Raw genomic sequence first — 16,563 nt, forward strand, 5'->3', positions numbered from 1 at the left:
TGTCCATTGGCATGAAATATCTTTTCCCATCCCCTCACTTTCAATCTATCTGTGCCATTTGCCCTAAGGTGAGTCTCCTGTAGAGAGCAGATTGTAGGTTTTTGGTTTTTTCATCCCATCTGCTACTCTGTGTCTTTTGATTGGAGCACTGAGTCCATTGACATTTAAGGTAATAACTGATCCGTATTTATTGCCATTTTAAGACATTTTATTTATCATCTTGTTTTCCAGTAATTATGTATAAAAAAAGAAAATGAAATAGATTATACCAATTCTGAGTTTGCATCCCCCCAAACTGTCTTTCCAAGAAGTGATATCTCCATTGGCCTCTATTAACAAACTCACTACCCAGCCATTATTAGAAAGAATGTGTCCCGTTTAGATTATTTTTTAAAAAATTGGTAAATAAGTTTGAAACTATCATAAGGTGATAACATAATGGAGTAAAGTAGCCTCAAAATCCTCCTTACTCCAACTGGCCTTTAATCATGGATAATTGCTGATGTAACTTATTGTTTATAAGCTTTTATAAACATTTTAGGAAGTATTTTATCTTTGAGAAGTTCATTTGGAGATCTAGGACGTCATCACAAATTTACTGAAGATGTTGTTTGCAAATATGTTGCTATTAATGCTGTTTACAACCAGGCAGGATACTGTCAGTTCTACAAATGGTCAATGGAAGTGAATTGAGAAGACTTTTTCCATTTTGATGAACTTTCTCTCTCAAAGTATAGACATGATCAGGGGTGGGAGCAGCATTACTCTGCTATGTAATTTGCATGGTCCCCAACCCAACTAAAAGTAGGTGCTTCTTACGTAAACATAGCTTCAAAACAAGACTCCTTCTAATGAGTGATACTCTAATTCCCTCCCATATAGACATTTTGTTCATCCCCATCAACAACTTCTGGTGTTAAGAGAATTGCCATTGCTAATACAGAATGGAGAGGACACTGGGAGATTTACTAAGTTTTCTAAGTAACACCCTTCCTCCAAATAGTAAAAGAACCAACTTGCAATGATCCCATCTCTCAATTCCCATTTATCCTCAAAATCAACCTTATAGAGTAGCCACTTAATATCAGCCAATCTTTTCCCCCCAAAAGTAAACTAATCTGAGTCCTTCCTTTGTATTAAGGAGTCATCTTCAGAATATACTCCCTAACTGCCAATGTCATTAAGGAGACAGTATATTACAGTGGAAAGAGCATGAAAATTGAAATTATTCAAATGCTGATTCTGATCCTATTAGCTGAGTAAACTTAGAGAATCAGACTGATCTCCCCAATGCTCAGCTTATTTAACCAAACGTAGAAGCGGTAGCAATAAATGAGATAACCTACATGTCTATGCCTTATAAATTACAAAGTGACATATACATTTTTATTACTTATTAATATATAAAATAAAGTGAAATTGTGATTTTTTTTCTGTTTCTGATGTTTTCAAAAACCCAAGGAAATGGAGAAATCAAGGATATTCTTTATAAATTTAAGATGTGATTCAGAGAAAAAGGAAGGCAAGACCAAATGAAGCATTCCAGGTTATATTGTGGACTACTAAAATGTAATCCAAGGGCACTTTAACCTTGGAGAAGAGAGAAAGTAGACGGAAATGGAAAAGAAAGTTTGGTTACTTCTCAGCTGATAGCACCAACTTTATCCAACATGCCTAAATTATCCCACTACATAGATTATCCTATGGGGGCTCATTGTTCCTTGAGGTGCAAATTTAGTGCTGTTTGTACCCAAGATCAATCAACTCTATTAAGAAAAAATGATCAGAAATAATTTTATTTCCTATATGTACCTCTCTTTATAAGAAGATTAATTATTAGAGAAAAGCATTGATGATTGAGAATTCTTCCAGTGTAGTTGTGGCCCTTCATCAGAATAACCGTTTGAAACTGAAGCAAATAGTTTCAGAGTGAAATGCAAATCAAATACATGAATATACCCAGATATATTCACATACTATTTTCATCATTGATTAACCAGCAACATGACCTCTTCCGTAAGAGAAATAATTGGCAGTTTTAGCAAACAAAAAATCGATCCCATTACTCAAAATAAAATTTTCCACCTTTTTCAAAAGAGATGCTTATTAAAGAGGTCGGTTCCTTTTTTTTTTCGGGGTCATGCATATGTAAGTAAGCACAGCTATTATGTACTATCTATGAGAATGGACGGGTGAGCCATAAACACAAACATTCAGACACAGCCGGGTCTCCGGCGTTCCTGTTAGCCAATTACAGTAATGCTGATGACATATCTACTTTAATGCACATGGCATTAAAGTAGTCCCCCCTTTTCTAGGAAAATCTAATTACACCAAACCCAAGCACTCAATCAAACCTGTTATTCTGTGGCTAAACAGCCTGGCGTTAATGCAATTTGAGGAGATCCAGGCCGTGACTGGAAACGTCATGTATTAACAATATCTAATGGGGGCTCCCGTAGGTAAATGAATATGCTAACAAGCAAGATCACTGCTAAATCTAATATCTTTAAGCTGTTTAATTCCAAACAGTCCCTTAATAAATCAATTGACCGGGAGAGCTGATGCCCCTATCAATTATTCAAGAGGGCAAATAAATATTTCAGATGATTTGATAGGAAGGCTAGTGCTGGTCTTATAGAAAGCTTTGCATTTCATTAGCCTCTTGCTAAAAGTTTTATAATGAGCAGAACACAGGTGGCATCCCCACTGCAGAAATGGGAATGGGAGAAATAAGAGATTGGAGATCAAGACTTCCTTCATCTCTGTATTATTCCATTATCCATACTTTTCTTTTGTAATGTGAAAATTGGAGTCAAGTCCCCCAAAGAATTATCATTCTCTGCAATCACAAAGGAAATTAAAATGATCAAAAGTATGTCATATTGCAAGGGTCTTAAATTGTAATTCCTATTGGAAATGCAATTATCAGATACCAATATCACAGATATAATTTATGCAGTTCCACATCCAAATAGCCCTTCACCAAATATTTAATATTATCAATTCCATTTTCCAGAAGAAGAAACTGAGTTCTCCTAGTCATTTATAAAGTGCTGACTAGGTCACCTGTGTTTAAAAGCAGGCACTTTTTTTCAGCTTTAGAGATCATTATTCATAGTGAAAGCATACATTCCTGTTTAACATGATATCTGTCTTATGAATAATCTTTATTCAGGCCTCTGATCCTTTTTTTTAACCAGAAAAAAAAAGAAAGAAAAGAAAATGGCATTAAAGTGATTGACATCATCTTTCTTAATGTGCATGTGAATGTACCTGTGTTTAAAATGAAGTTATTAGGGAAAGATTAGAGGGAAAATGAATGAAACCAAGTTACAGACCCCTAGGATAGTGGATAGGAAGAGAGTCACTCTATAGCTTCTTGTTTTATACTGTGAGTGTGGTGACCCAGATGCTCCTGGAAATGTTTGAAAATTGCTGGTCTCTTAATGAGAATTTCTCTATTATCTGTAAAAGGAAAGAACTTTCCTATTTTTTCTTAAGCACTGGAATTGATCAAACAACAATTTGATCAAATTTTGTGATTGTGGGCCATGAAACTAAAATGGCGTGTCATCTCTTAACAGCATTTTACAGTTTACAAATGTAAAAGCCCTGTTAAATTACTGTAAGCATTATTGTTATGAGAAGTACTGTAAAAGAGAAAAAGAATTTAGATTATCTGAAAAATAAAACTTAATTGTCAGAAGGTTTGAATATAAAAACAGTTGACAACAGTTTTTCTAAACGGAAAGATCCATATAAAAATCACTGAATGAGGATTTTTCTGTGCAGACAGTTATACTCTACAAAATACTCAATGAGCTATGAAAGAGACATCTCAGCTGCAGAAAATCATAATTTAAATGTTAGGTTTGTTCATTTTCAGCTTCATGAATCAATAGAGTAAGTCCTTTATATTATTCTGTAAGTAAAATCTGGTCATGTTTAAAATCAGATATTGGTATTACCACTCATCAGAAATATCTTTTCAGGGAGCCATTTAATTAAGTGTTTATTTGTTTAGTATTCTAAACCCCGCTGGAATCATGAAGGATTTAAACAAGATGGCAGACTGAGCATTTGAGGCAATATTCTCATCCTATCCTGTCCCAAATAGTAATTACAGAAAATAATTATTTTTTAAAGAAAATTCCACCTAAAAAAAGAAAGGAGACATATTACATCAGAAATTAAAAAGATGAAAGGCATGTGAAATTGGATTAAAAAGGAAATGGGAACCAGAAATCTATCAGGAAGTAACTGCTATAAAGGTGGAATTTCCTTCTAGGGAACTCTGAAGAGAGATGGCAAAAGGGACAGACACTCCATAGTGACACTTTGGTTACCACATCAGGAAGATTCAAGGAACCAAGACTACTCCAACTCTCAACATTTCTGAAGGTATCAAGAAACAGAGTATGGTGACACCCAGGCTGAAAGAGACAGCTTCACACTCAGAAGACAAAGCATTACTGTTTCCCGTCACCAGGCAACTCATGCTATGTGTCTACATCATCACTGGAGGAAGATACATACATGTGTGCAAAAGTCCAAGAACACACCTGAGCAAAGACAAGAAGGTTTTCTACCTCCACAAAGTATACTTTGGGAAACAAAGAAAATTAATACAGCAAATAAGTCAACATATTAAAATAAGCACTGTTAAAATCCTAAAGAGATGTAAGAAGCTATGTAATCCACTAAAAATGCAATTCAAGATTTTGGAAGTGAAAATTCCAATCATAAAAATTAATGTTTATTATTATGATCATCATTATTATTATAGTAATTCAATTTTGATCCAATGAGAAAATAGCAAAATAAGCACAGATAAAGAACAAATTTGGTGATCTGAAAGACTGCTTAATATTTACATATGCCAACATCCCAATATTAAACTAAGAATTAATCATACAGTAACTCTTGCTAAAGACTAGCTTGAGACATGAGATGTTTCAGAGTACCTACTGAAGACACAAAAAATCTCCCTCTCCCCAACACAAATAAGCCATCCTTCCTCTCCTCTAGATTTCAAACATTTTATTCGCAAATTAAAGGAAACCATCAGATCACAATTAAGGGCAAAATCATCTTAACTTTCCAAAGCAATGCCTTCTCTGAGTTGAGATTTAGCATTATTCTCTCAGCTTTCATTGAAGGATATTATAGGAAATGTCCTTTTGAAGAATGTTCCATGCTTTTGGAAGTTCAAAGTTGAAGATATTGCTCACTATCTTACCTAATGTCCCTTAGATGAAGATTTATATCATACTTTTTTTGTGCTGGACATTTAGCACCAAAAAAGTGATTTTATCAGGTGATTTCCTTTACATTGTGATAAGAAACTTGTGTGTCAATATGCATCCCTTTTGCTTTGTCTTCCAGGAAACCCCTAGTTTAAATGTATTAGTTAACTACATGATTCCATATATATGAAATTATATTTTCTTTATGTTCTTAATAATGTTTAAACCTTTGTTACTAAAATTTAACTTTGGGCTTTTAGACAAATTTTTTAAAGTGCTTGATATTTTACGCTGTCTGAAGTTTTTTAGAAGTTTATGAAAGTATAAAATAAGTAACAAGCCATAAATTGGATAGAGTGCCATAATTCACTAGGGGAATTTCCTCTAAGTGATGTATTAGGGGCCTACAGCACATTAGATTGAGTTCTGACCTATTAAAATCAAGGCAACCCATCTTAACCTCCATTACTCTCAGCATTGGTCAAATTTTATTTTCACACACTCCACAATTCTTCCAGACCTTTTCCTCCCTCCTGTAACAGCTATAGCACCCCAATATCTTTCTCACCTACAACAGATAACTTCAGAAATTTCTTATTTAAAAAAATGAGCTTTACGAAGAAATGTCTTCTTTTCCTCATTACCAATTCTCTAAACTCAATTATATTTTTCACTTTTGTCCATTAATGGTTTGGAATTAAAGGGAAGGGAATCTGGAGGAGGATGTGAAATGTGATTTTGATTTTATTATATTTTGATTTTGATTTTATTATATTTTTCCAGCAGAAATCTATAAGGAAATAGAGGCCTTGGGCAACATTATAAACAAATTAAGACATATAAAGTACTCTTGACCCAGAGAGAAAAGAATACACATTTTTCTCAGTGTACATGGACCATTCTACGCTGTAGACCATAGTTGAGGCCACAAAACAAATCTTAGTACATTTAAAGAGACTGATATAATACAAAGTATCTTTTCCAATCACAGTGGAATGAAACTAGAAATCAATAGAAAAGGACAACTGGACAATTCACAAATATGTGAAAAGAGAAGGGAACACTTATCAATGATAAGAGTAGTTAAGAAGTAAGGATAGGAATGGAAAATGTAGTGATTTTATATAATCAGCAGTTGGGAAAAGAGGACTACTGAATGTAGAGTAAAGAAGTCTCAAACAATTATTTTAGACTTATATCTCCCTTCAATTCTGCCACTGTTTGTATCATATCTTTTGGGGCTCCATGATTAATGCTTATACTTGATATATCTTCATGATAACCTGGGCTTCTTATCCATTTGTAATTTTCTTCCTTGTCTCTTAGAATAGTTTTTGTATTAAAGTCTCTTCTATCTGATAGGATAGCTACTCCAGCTCTTTTTTGTTACTATATGCCTGGAAAATCTTTTCTATCTTTTTGCTTTTATATTTTTTTGTGTCTTTAGATATGACTCACTTTTAAACAATAGGTAATTGGATTTTTTTATCCATTCTGCCAATTTTTGCTAGTTGAATGGAGAGTTTAAATGATTTACATTTAAATTAGACAAGAAAGGACTTAGAATTTTGCCTTGTGTTTGTTTTCCAAATGTTGTATAGCTTTTTGTCCCTTTTTCTCTATTATTACTTTCTTTTGTGGTTAGTTTTTTGTTTGTTTTGTTTTTGTTTTTTGTAATGACATGTTTTGATACCCTTCACATTTTGAGTGTGTGTATATATTCTATATATAGTTTATTTGCAGTTAGCATGGGGATTACCCATACTATTTTAAAGTTATGACAATCTAATTTTAATTGATATAAATTTAACTTTCATTGCAAAAAAAATCTGTTCTAATACAGCTTCCTGCCCCCTCTATGTTACTGACATCACAAACATTACATCTTTATATATTATGTAGCCAATAACGTAAGATTTATATTTTCATGTATTTACCTCTTACTGCCTGTGGTAAATAAAAAGTGATGTTACAAACCAAGAGTTATAATACTGTTTATTTTAATATTGGCTCAGGTAATTATTTTATCCATAATCTTTATATCTTCATAGAACTTCGAGTTACTGTCTGGACTCACTTTCCTTCAACCTGAAGGGCTCCCTTTAGAATTTCTTATAGGGCAGGTCTAAGTGGTAATAACCCCCCACACCTTTTGTTCAATCACAAAATGTCTCACTTTCCCCCTCATTTTTGTAGAAGTGTTTTGCTGGATATAGTATCTGATAAGTAGTCAGATACTACTTTTTGTTTTCAAGATTTTTTTTTGTCTTTTGTCTTTTGACAGTTTGATTATAATGTGTTTCTGTGTAGGTCTATTGAGTTTATTTCACTTGGAGTTCATTGAGTTTCTTAGATGTACAGATTCATACATTTACACAAGTTTCTTAAGTTGTCAGCCTTTTCTCTTTTTCTTTTTCTTTGCTTTGTTTTTTAAGGCCGCACTTGTAGCATATGGAAATTCCCAGGCTAGGGGTCAAATCAGAGCTACAGCTGCAGCCCTACACCACAGCCACAGCAACACCAGATCCAAGCAGCATCGGCAAACTACACTGCAGCTCACAGCAACACCAGATCCTTAACCCACTGAGCAAAGCCGGGTATCGAACCCACATCTTTATCATGGATATCAGTCAGGTTCGTTACCATTGAGCCACAATGGAACTCCTTTTTCTTGACTGACTTTTTGATGCAATTACTCTAATGCTGTGATTGCTTTATAGTGCACTGACAAAGTTGATTCAGACAGTTTCTGCTTGTTGGTTTTTTTGTTGTTGATTTTTGTTTGTTTGTTTTTAATGTTTCTTTTGGGGGGAAAAAAGCTTGGAGATTTCTAGTGAACCATTTTGTTTCCTATATGTATTTTTAAGCTGCTACATTTCTGAAAGCCTTAGACAAATGGGTCAACAAGGCAGTATACTAAATTAAATGAAACAAAAACCAAGTTACAAGAGATTCGAAATGACATAAGATTTGAAAATCAAACCACTAAACCAACCGATTTTTCTCACGTTAAAACTGAACAATGTAGAGACTTAGAGTCTTTCTCAGTCACATGACCTGCCTGGTTTTATAAAGGGAGATGTTTCAATTTCTGTAATAAAATTATTAGAAATAAAAAGAAATATGGACAACTTAAATACATGAATTTTATTGAAAAGTAAAGGTTTACTCAGTCATATTTTTTTCACTTACTTCTAAGATGGTAATCAACTACTTTTGCTCAGAGACTATTTTCAGTAGGAGACTTTAGTGGAAATTAGAAAAGAGAAAAGAAAAGAGAAAAAAGATTGAAAACGAAGAGAGTCTCAGAGAACTCTGGGACAAAGTTAAACACACCAACATCCATATTATAGGGGTGCCAGAAGGAGAAGAGAGAGAAGGGGACAGAAAAAATATTCCAAAAGATAACAGCTAAAAACTTCCCTAACATGGGAAAGGAACCACTCGCTCAAATCCAGGAAGTGCAATGAGTACCATGTAAAATAAACCCAAGGAGGAATACACCGAGACACATATTAATCAAACTGACCAAAATTAAAAACAAAGAGAAACTATTGAAACCAGCTAGGGAAAAGAAACAAATAACATACAAGGGAACCCTAATATGGTTATTGGCAGATTTTTCAGCAGAAACTCTGCAGGCCAGAAGGGAGTGGCATGATATACTTAAGGTGATGAAAGGAAAAAGCCTCCAACCAAGATTACTTTACCCAGCAAGGCTCTCATTCAGATTTGAAGGAGAAATCAAAAACTTCACAGATAAGCAAAAGCTAAGAGAATTCAGCAACACTAAACCAGCTTTACAAAAAATACTAAAGGAACTTCTCTAGGCAGAAAAGAAAAGACAGCAATAGGAAACAAAAATACCACAAATGACAAGGCTCACCAGTAAAGGTATATATACAGTAAAGATATGAAATCATCCATGCACAATTATGCCACCAAAATCAGAAATCATGAGACAAGAAGGGTACAAATGCAGGACAATGGAGATGCACTTGCAATTAAGAGACCAACAACTTAAAACAATCTCATATATATATATATATATATATATATATATATATATATAGAGAGAGAGAGAGAGAGAGAGACTATTATATCAAAACTTCAGAATAACTGCAAACCAAAAATCTATAATTTATACACAAATGAATATGTTCAGTAGGTGTTGAAACACATTATATGAAAGTTAGGAAGAAATAGTTCATTTTAAGAAATCAGGATTATCTTCAGAAAAGATAAGTAGGACTTTATATGTCAGTTGACCCCTCAGCATAAGCTAGATATTATATTAATATCAGGAAACTATACTAGTCATAAACATGTTATATAATCAAGAGACTCTTCCTAGTGCATTTAACACATGCCAATAAATTACTCATTCAGAAACCTGGAGGCACCCATTCTTTTTAACCTGTCAGCCATGCCAGGACAACACTACAACCTTCTCCATGCAGCTGAGGAGAATCAAAGTTTTATATCCAATAGGTTTAAATGAATTAATTTTAAGGAAAGAAGACACTGTCACTTCTTCTGAGGTGTAATAAAATCTCTCATTTATTATGGACTTTCAAATTCAAATGCTACTGTTGGATTAACACTTATTGAACTTTTCATGATTTGAGGGAATTTTGTGTGTAATTATCTCAGACATATAGTATTTTACTTATTTTAGAGAAGAAAAATTGGCTTAAATACTTAAAATCTCTTGACAAGATTGCAAGGCTAGTAAATTATAATATAGTAGATATAGTGTGTCACTTGATGCAAAAGCCCAGGCTGATAATCTTTAAATTATGCTGCAGACCTGATGCTATTTCTCCACTGTGATAGAAATTTTCTCTCTCTCTCTCACCTGTGACTGGCCACTTTTATTTAACAGTAATCTATCTGCAGTTTCATCCCATTGACCTTAAAAGACCTTCACAAATTTGATGGTGCCTGTCAGCTTTTCCCCTGTGTCTTTTCTATTCTAAGCTAAAAAGCCCCTCATTTCTCAGCTACCCTCACAGGTGAATCTCTATAATATATGTCACATACAAAAAGAATAAGAATGGTGTGAAACTAACAGCATCAGTTCTGGAGTTAGTTTAGACTTCTAGACTCAAATCCTGTACCAGTACTTCTTCTTCATATGGTTATGAGGATGTTATTTGTATCTCCTAACCTGAGGTAAGAGTGATACCATCCACAGTGGGCTGTAATCTTCATTAAAGCTTACCACAGATTTGATCCATATTTAATGACATTTGTTACTGATGTTCTTACTCTTGTCTAATATTCTAATTTGTCTCTTTTCTTCCAAAAACCTGGTACCCAGAATTGTACAAAATATTCCCAGATTTGTCTGATCAGTTTTGGGTACAATGGGACTATTGCAAATATAAATACTTCATTGTGTTCTGCCCAAATCTTAGTACCTTTGTAACCACATATTTCCAATGATCTAAATAATGCTTACTCATAACTTAAGACCTTAAGTGTGTCTCTCTTTTAGCTTATAGATAGAAAAGTAAACAGACTAATGACATAGATAGACTTACTACTGCTAAGCCACAGTTTTCTCTAACCTATTTCTCAGAATTTGGATTTTGAAACTTAAATATAGAGCCCTACAACTTTGTAAGTTTCATCTCCTTAATTTGAATTCATTTGGGGAATCGATTCAGGTATCTCATTTCTGATACTCTTATTTTTTTGCCATTAGCAGATTCTATTAATGAATTCTTTATCTTCATACAAATTATCAATAAAAACATGACAAAGACTGCTATGTATAGAGAGCCTATGTTATGCCCCGTCTGCCCCCCACAAGGAATATGCCATTTCACATATATTTATACAATGTCAAGGCATATTAATAATAACTACATTTATGAACATTTATGTCATTTGATTTTTAACTATTGACCCTCTCAAGAATTACAAAGAGCTTGAAAATTAAGTATCAATTCCTTCATTCTGCCAGTAAAGAACCTGGGTCTTAGAAATGTTCATAGATTTCCCTAAGGTCATTCAGAGATATCCCTCATCTCTAACCCAGCAAGATTTATTGTCAGCAGCAGATTATCACTAATCATCAGGAAGGTTGCATCAGATGATAACTTACAGAACAAACAAATGAAGCTTCATGCCGTTTAAAAAATTGTTTTCCTTTTCTTATACTCTACATTTTGATCTATCATTGTATTTTGGAAATTATTAAAAAGCCCAAAGAGATTTGATATAATAGTCAAAAATCAAAGTATAGAGACAATTCTTATCTAATTAAAAGTATCTATGGCCATGAGTTCAGTTTTCCGCATTTACCAAGATGATTTTCTGACATTGGGTGATTTGCCCTATGAATTCTGGAGACATACAAAATTGTTAAGTACTCTCATGGACATATCATTGCAGGTACATAGAGGCTCACTATACCCCACTGAATTTAAAACCTGATGATAATTTTATTCGAAGTGTTCAAAGTGTCATACGGATATTATTTTTATTAATAATATTTTAGAAATAATTTCCAAATGAAATCTGGAGAAGTACAGGAAAGAGATGTGCAAAAGTGAAGATATTTTAACTGATGCCTCATTTCAGACAATGATTGGGCCTCATAGGGGATGAGTTAGTTGTTTATATACACATGCTTTTCTTCTCTTTTCATTAATTTAATTTAATTCCATTTATATGTAACCTGAGAGTAGCATTCCCCTGCAGTATGCCCACTCCATTTGTAAACTGAATTGAAGTCATCATCCCTGCTTTAATGGCTGTGAAGGACTGAGAAATTAATAGCTCTCTCTTGAATTAGTAAATTATATTTTTCCAAAGAGAGAAAAGTACCTCATAAAAATAAGTGACTAGAGTCACTTTTATTTTATTTTTATAACGTCTTTTTATGCTATAGTTTTAAACTCCCTTTTACAATAACGTCTTCCATTTATATAGTGCTTTATACTTTTCAAAGAACTAGCATGAGCATTATCCTATTTTATCTTCACAACAACCTTCAGACTTAAGTAGGAAAGAGTTAAGAAGAAGCCTGAGTTGCAAATTGAAGTAGGCTGATGGGCCAGGCCTAGATCACCTGGCTACCAGTGTGGAATGTTCTGTGATGTTCCTGCTTGCCAGGAATAGGCAGAGCGAGAAAGCATTAATAGAATTGAGTTTTTTCCTAGAATACGTATCTAATGATTAAAACCACTGTATGTTTTTATTTTATTATGTATTATATAATATATTTTAATAATGGAACTATATATAATCACCAAATGTACTATGTTCCTAATAATAAAACAAGTGAAAGTAAGTCCTTAAGAACACTTTTGCCTGAATTTGAGGAAAATAATGGGTACATTGTATTTTAAAACCTTACTACACACATGCACATGAAAATATGCATATTTCTTAATAGTATGATCAATGAATCTTTCTTCTATCTTAAATAAATAGGTCTAGTCCAAAAAATTAATCTTTTATGCTGTTTATCTTCAATATTTTACTTTTATAAGAAAAAAAGGAAGGAAAACTTTAGTCTGATTTTTGGTTCTTACAAAACTTCATTTTAATGTATTCCTTAATGGTGGTATTTTTCATTAACCACTATATTTGCTGATTATCCTTAGTACCTTATGCTATATGGAATTCTTATAATATATATGTATTTATACCACTCTTGGATGACATACTTTATTTCTAGAATTCACAAAACATCACATACACATATTGCTGTGATATTTCCTGAGTCCATTCATACAAAACATATATTTTTTTTTTCTGAGCACTTATTATTCCCCTCCTGGTGCCGTCCTACATAATGGTGATAAAAGATAAGTAATAGAGAGGGATACCCAGTCTCTACCCTTGAGGGAAACACTTTAACCACTAATGATAACATAATATATTAAAGGCAAATAAAATACTGTGTGAATATAAACAGCAAAATGATTCATCTTTCCTGAATTATTCAGAAAGACATTACAGAGGAAGAGATATTTTGTTGAGCTTTGAGTTGAGTAGGAGATTGCCTAGAACATCTAGGAATAAGGATGAAGTTGAAGAAATAGCTGAGCAGAGGCAAAGATGGTGGAGCCCCAAAAGGAGGAAGAGGGACAAGAAGTGGGGGCAAAAGTTATTTAGGGGCCAGGTAATAATGAAAGGAGAGGCTAGAGAATGTTAAGTTGATGCCACATCCATTGGAAAATGATAGAGTAAATACCAAAGTTCAATTAAAATAGAAAAGTATTACCAATATGCTTTAGGAACTTTATGTATATGAAGAGTAGAAACTCAGGAGTTCCCATTGTGGCTCAATGGTTAATGAATCCGACTAGGAACCATGAAGTTGCGGGTTCAATCCCTGGCCTTGCTCAGTGGGTTAAGCATCCAGTGTTGCTGTGAGCTGTGCTGTAGGTCACAGACACAGCTCAGATCCCGTGTTGCTGTGGCTGTGGCGTAGGCCAGCAGCTACAGCTCCAATTAGACCCCTAGCCTGGGAACCTCCATATGCCATGGGTGTGGCCATAAAAAGACAAAAGACAAAAAAAAAATAATAGAAACTGGCTTAAATCTCATGACCTTCCCCACTACACACACACACACACACACACACACCCCACACCGCCAAGTTTATAAGTGTCCTTGCTGACCAAGGTCAAGGAGGGCAGTCAGGAAAACTCCCAAACATAAGGAGGAAAGTCTGGAAGGCTCTTGAGAAGCCAAGAGATTCTTGTTTATTCTCAGGAGCCTCGTGGATCTCTGCGTGTGCAGCTCTCTCCATCTGTTTTCTCTCTCTCTCCACAGATTATCTCCTTGACCATGGCAGATGATGGGTGCTCCACATTCCTGAGTTTGCTTGTCCTCTTCATTTGAGTTCTCTGCAATCCAATTTGTGATGAGGTACTCTGAGTTAGGATGGGCCTGTGGAATAAAATAACATTAGTGTGGGAGGGCCTGGCACAAGGTTGTCTTCCGAAACTCCTTCCTGTAGCTGAAGGAATGTGGAGAAGGCTAGATTTTTGGTTCAGAGCATAGATACTGAGTCTAACTTGTCTATGTTCATATCCCAGGTTCGACTTCCTTATTATGTAATCCGATAGGCAATTTACTTAAGGGCAGATATTATAAACCACATTACCACCAATATTTTTGGATAAGACCATGGAGGCACAGAGAAATTAAATAACCAGTTTAGTGCATGCATATGTCAGAGCAAGGATTTGCAGTCTGGCCCTTAAGGACAGGCTCCTACACACTAAAATATTCCAGTTGTTAAGGAAACACATTTAAATAATTTGGTTTACTTTGCTCAGATTATTTAAATACTTAAGAATAGTTCTTAAAGTTCCCCAGTGTCTCAGCAGGTTAAGGATCCAGAATTGTCTCTCCAGTGGCTTGGGGTGCTGCTGTGGGTGGGTTTTAGCCCTGACCCCAGAACATTTATATGCAGAAGGTACAGCCAAAAAAAAAATTTCTTTGCTCTAATGAGTTTACTCAGGTCAGAACTATCAATGACAGAGCAGGGAAGGGAGAAAAACATTGAAAAACAAGGTACTTAGTGTTTAAAAATATAATTTCTTTGAAAGAAAAGAGTATAAATTTTTGTCCTCACTTTATATTTTAAAGATTTCTTCCAGTACATCTATTTGTGATTTTAGAAGTATCATTCTGTGTAAATAGCCTTTAATGTATTTCTAGTAAATGACTTGGATAGCAAATTCTTTCCTTTCCTCTCTTCGACTCCAGAAGACTAGCTTGCTATCAAATTCTGGATAATTGTGAAAATATCTAGGCTACTTTTATAATATTATTTATCTTTATTGCTGAAAACCCAGCAGGTGAAGAAAAATGAAGACAATTTGGTAAATAATGGATGCAGACATGACTTATTGTTTTTCTGCAATGAGAAATAAGCACAGTTTATTATGTGACCTTTCTTCAAGTGCCTGTCAAGAATTCAGAAGTAATAAAGCTTTACTTGCAAAGAGAGACTGATTTTAAAAAGATATACACTTAAAATGTTGTATCTCCTTATTAAAAGTTCATCTTCTATTTTGTGTGTCCACAGAAATAATGATAGGTATAATTCCGCCCCCCATGAAAAAACCTCCTGGCTGTCCCCCATATAATACACATCAACTCATCTACACTTTCTGATTGAATTTTTAATATACTTCAGTTTAAAATGCATTGAAAATGAGATGTTCTGTAACATATACATTTTTTTTTTTCCTTTATGAAAGGTCATCTTGGATTCTGATCTTTTTTCTCCTTGTAAGGCTTGAAGGTAGAAAGATCTTTTGACTTTTAAAGTTTCTTGGTTCCAGCTTCAGGCTCTTATTTCTATTAACAGGCAAATTCCTATTAGTTTCTTTTCAAATATCATTAAAAGGATTCCATTTAATAGAACTTTTTGGAACTATATGTATATAATGCATGAGCTTAATGACCATGCATATCATAAACTATTGTTGTAGATAAGCTTCAGTAATGCTGCATTAAACAATTTGTTGTACTGAAAAGATTTTATTTTGTTTAACCCTCTTGGTGTTCTAAAGTTTTAAGAGTATTCACAAGCAAGACGATTTTTTTTTTTTTAAAGCATAAACATTTAACACATGTTCCCTTTGTCAGGCCAAGTTTTTATTAAGATCTTAAATAAATGCTCCTTTTACATGGAAAGTTCTTATTAAACATAAAAGCAGCAATGCTCTCTGAAACAAATACAAAATTAATAAAAGTAATGAAAACACAAAAATTATAACCCAAGATACGATGGAAGAGTTTACTTATTAAGGCATATGGAAGAAAACTATTTTCTATTTTATTTTTTATAAAGAAAATCAGGATCTATTTTATAGAATGCAATATATTTTAAGTATCTATTTTCAGTCTTGGCTCTGTAATTAGCAGGATATTGAATTATCTTCTTACACAAGAAAGAATGTCCTGGGTTTCAGGAATCAAAATGATTTCTTATCTAAACACACATACACTCACACACATAAAATGAACACAACCAAATAATAATAAAATCTCTTAGTTTCTAAGATGTCAAAAAAAGAAGAGATTTGCTTTGAATTTTACAAATACTAATCACATAAACTTTTAAATGTACCTGTAAAGGTTATAATCTAAAAGAAAAGGAAAATTAAGAAAGTATGAGTAATCCTTTAATAAAATATGTTCTATGCCAGGTTCAGTTCTTTTTTTGCTTTCATATTTTGATGTGACTGTTTGGCTGTGGGTTTTGACGTTTTTCTTAGAAATTGCATTTTAAGAGTTCCCGTCGTGGCTCAGCAGAAACGAATTTGACTAACAT

At 33.7% G+C, this 16,563-nt stretch overlaps 1 protein-coding gene across 9 annotated transcripts in view; it reads right to left on the reverse strand.

Annotated features, from left to right (window-relative positions):
* Positions 1-9,786: 9,786 nt before the first annotated feature.
* The window catches only part of LOC146401783 (uncharacterized), a 42,298-nt gene continuing 35,521 nt past the window's right edge, over positions 9,787-16,563 (reverse strand). For 6 of the 9 annotated variants that reach the window (XR_014809305.1, XR_014809303.1, XR_014809299.1 and 3 more), the window contains one exon: positions 12,783-14,162. Coding sequence is in view for 2 of the 9 variants with exons in the window: in XM_084967025.1 (XP_084823151.1) it covers positions 13,872-14,162 (291 nt within the window). In the remaining 7 variants the exon portion in view is untranslated. Of the gene's footprint in view, positions 14,163-16,563 lie in introns of all 9 variants that reach the window. The other 3 variants (XR_014809300.1, XR_014809304.1, XR_014809301.1) reach the window with 2 other exon arrangements.

This window comes from Sus scrofa, chromosome 7, assembly GCF_054392235.1.
Source record: "Sus scrofa isolate SSC_HxYL_T2T_F1_AM1 chromosome 7, Sscrofa_HxYL_maternal_Yorkshire_Landrace_v2.0, whole genome shotgun sequence".
In the NCBI taxonomy this organism is placed as follows: Eukaryota; Metazoa; Chordata; class Mammalia; order Artiodactyla; family Suidae; genus Sus; species Sus scrofa.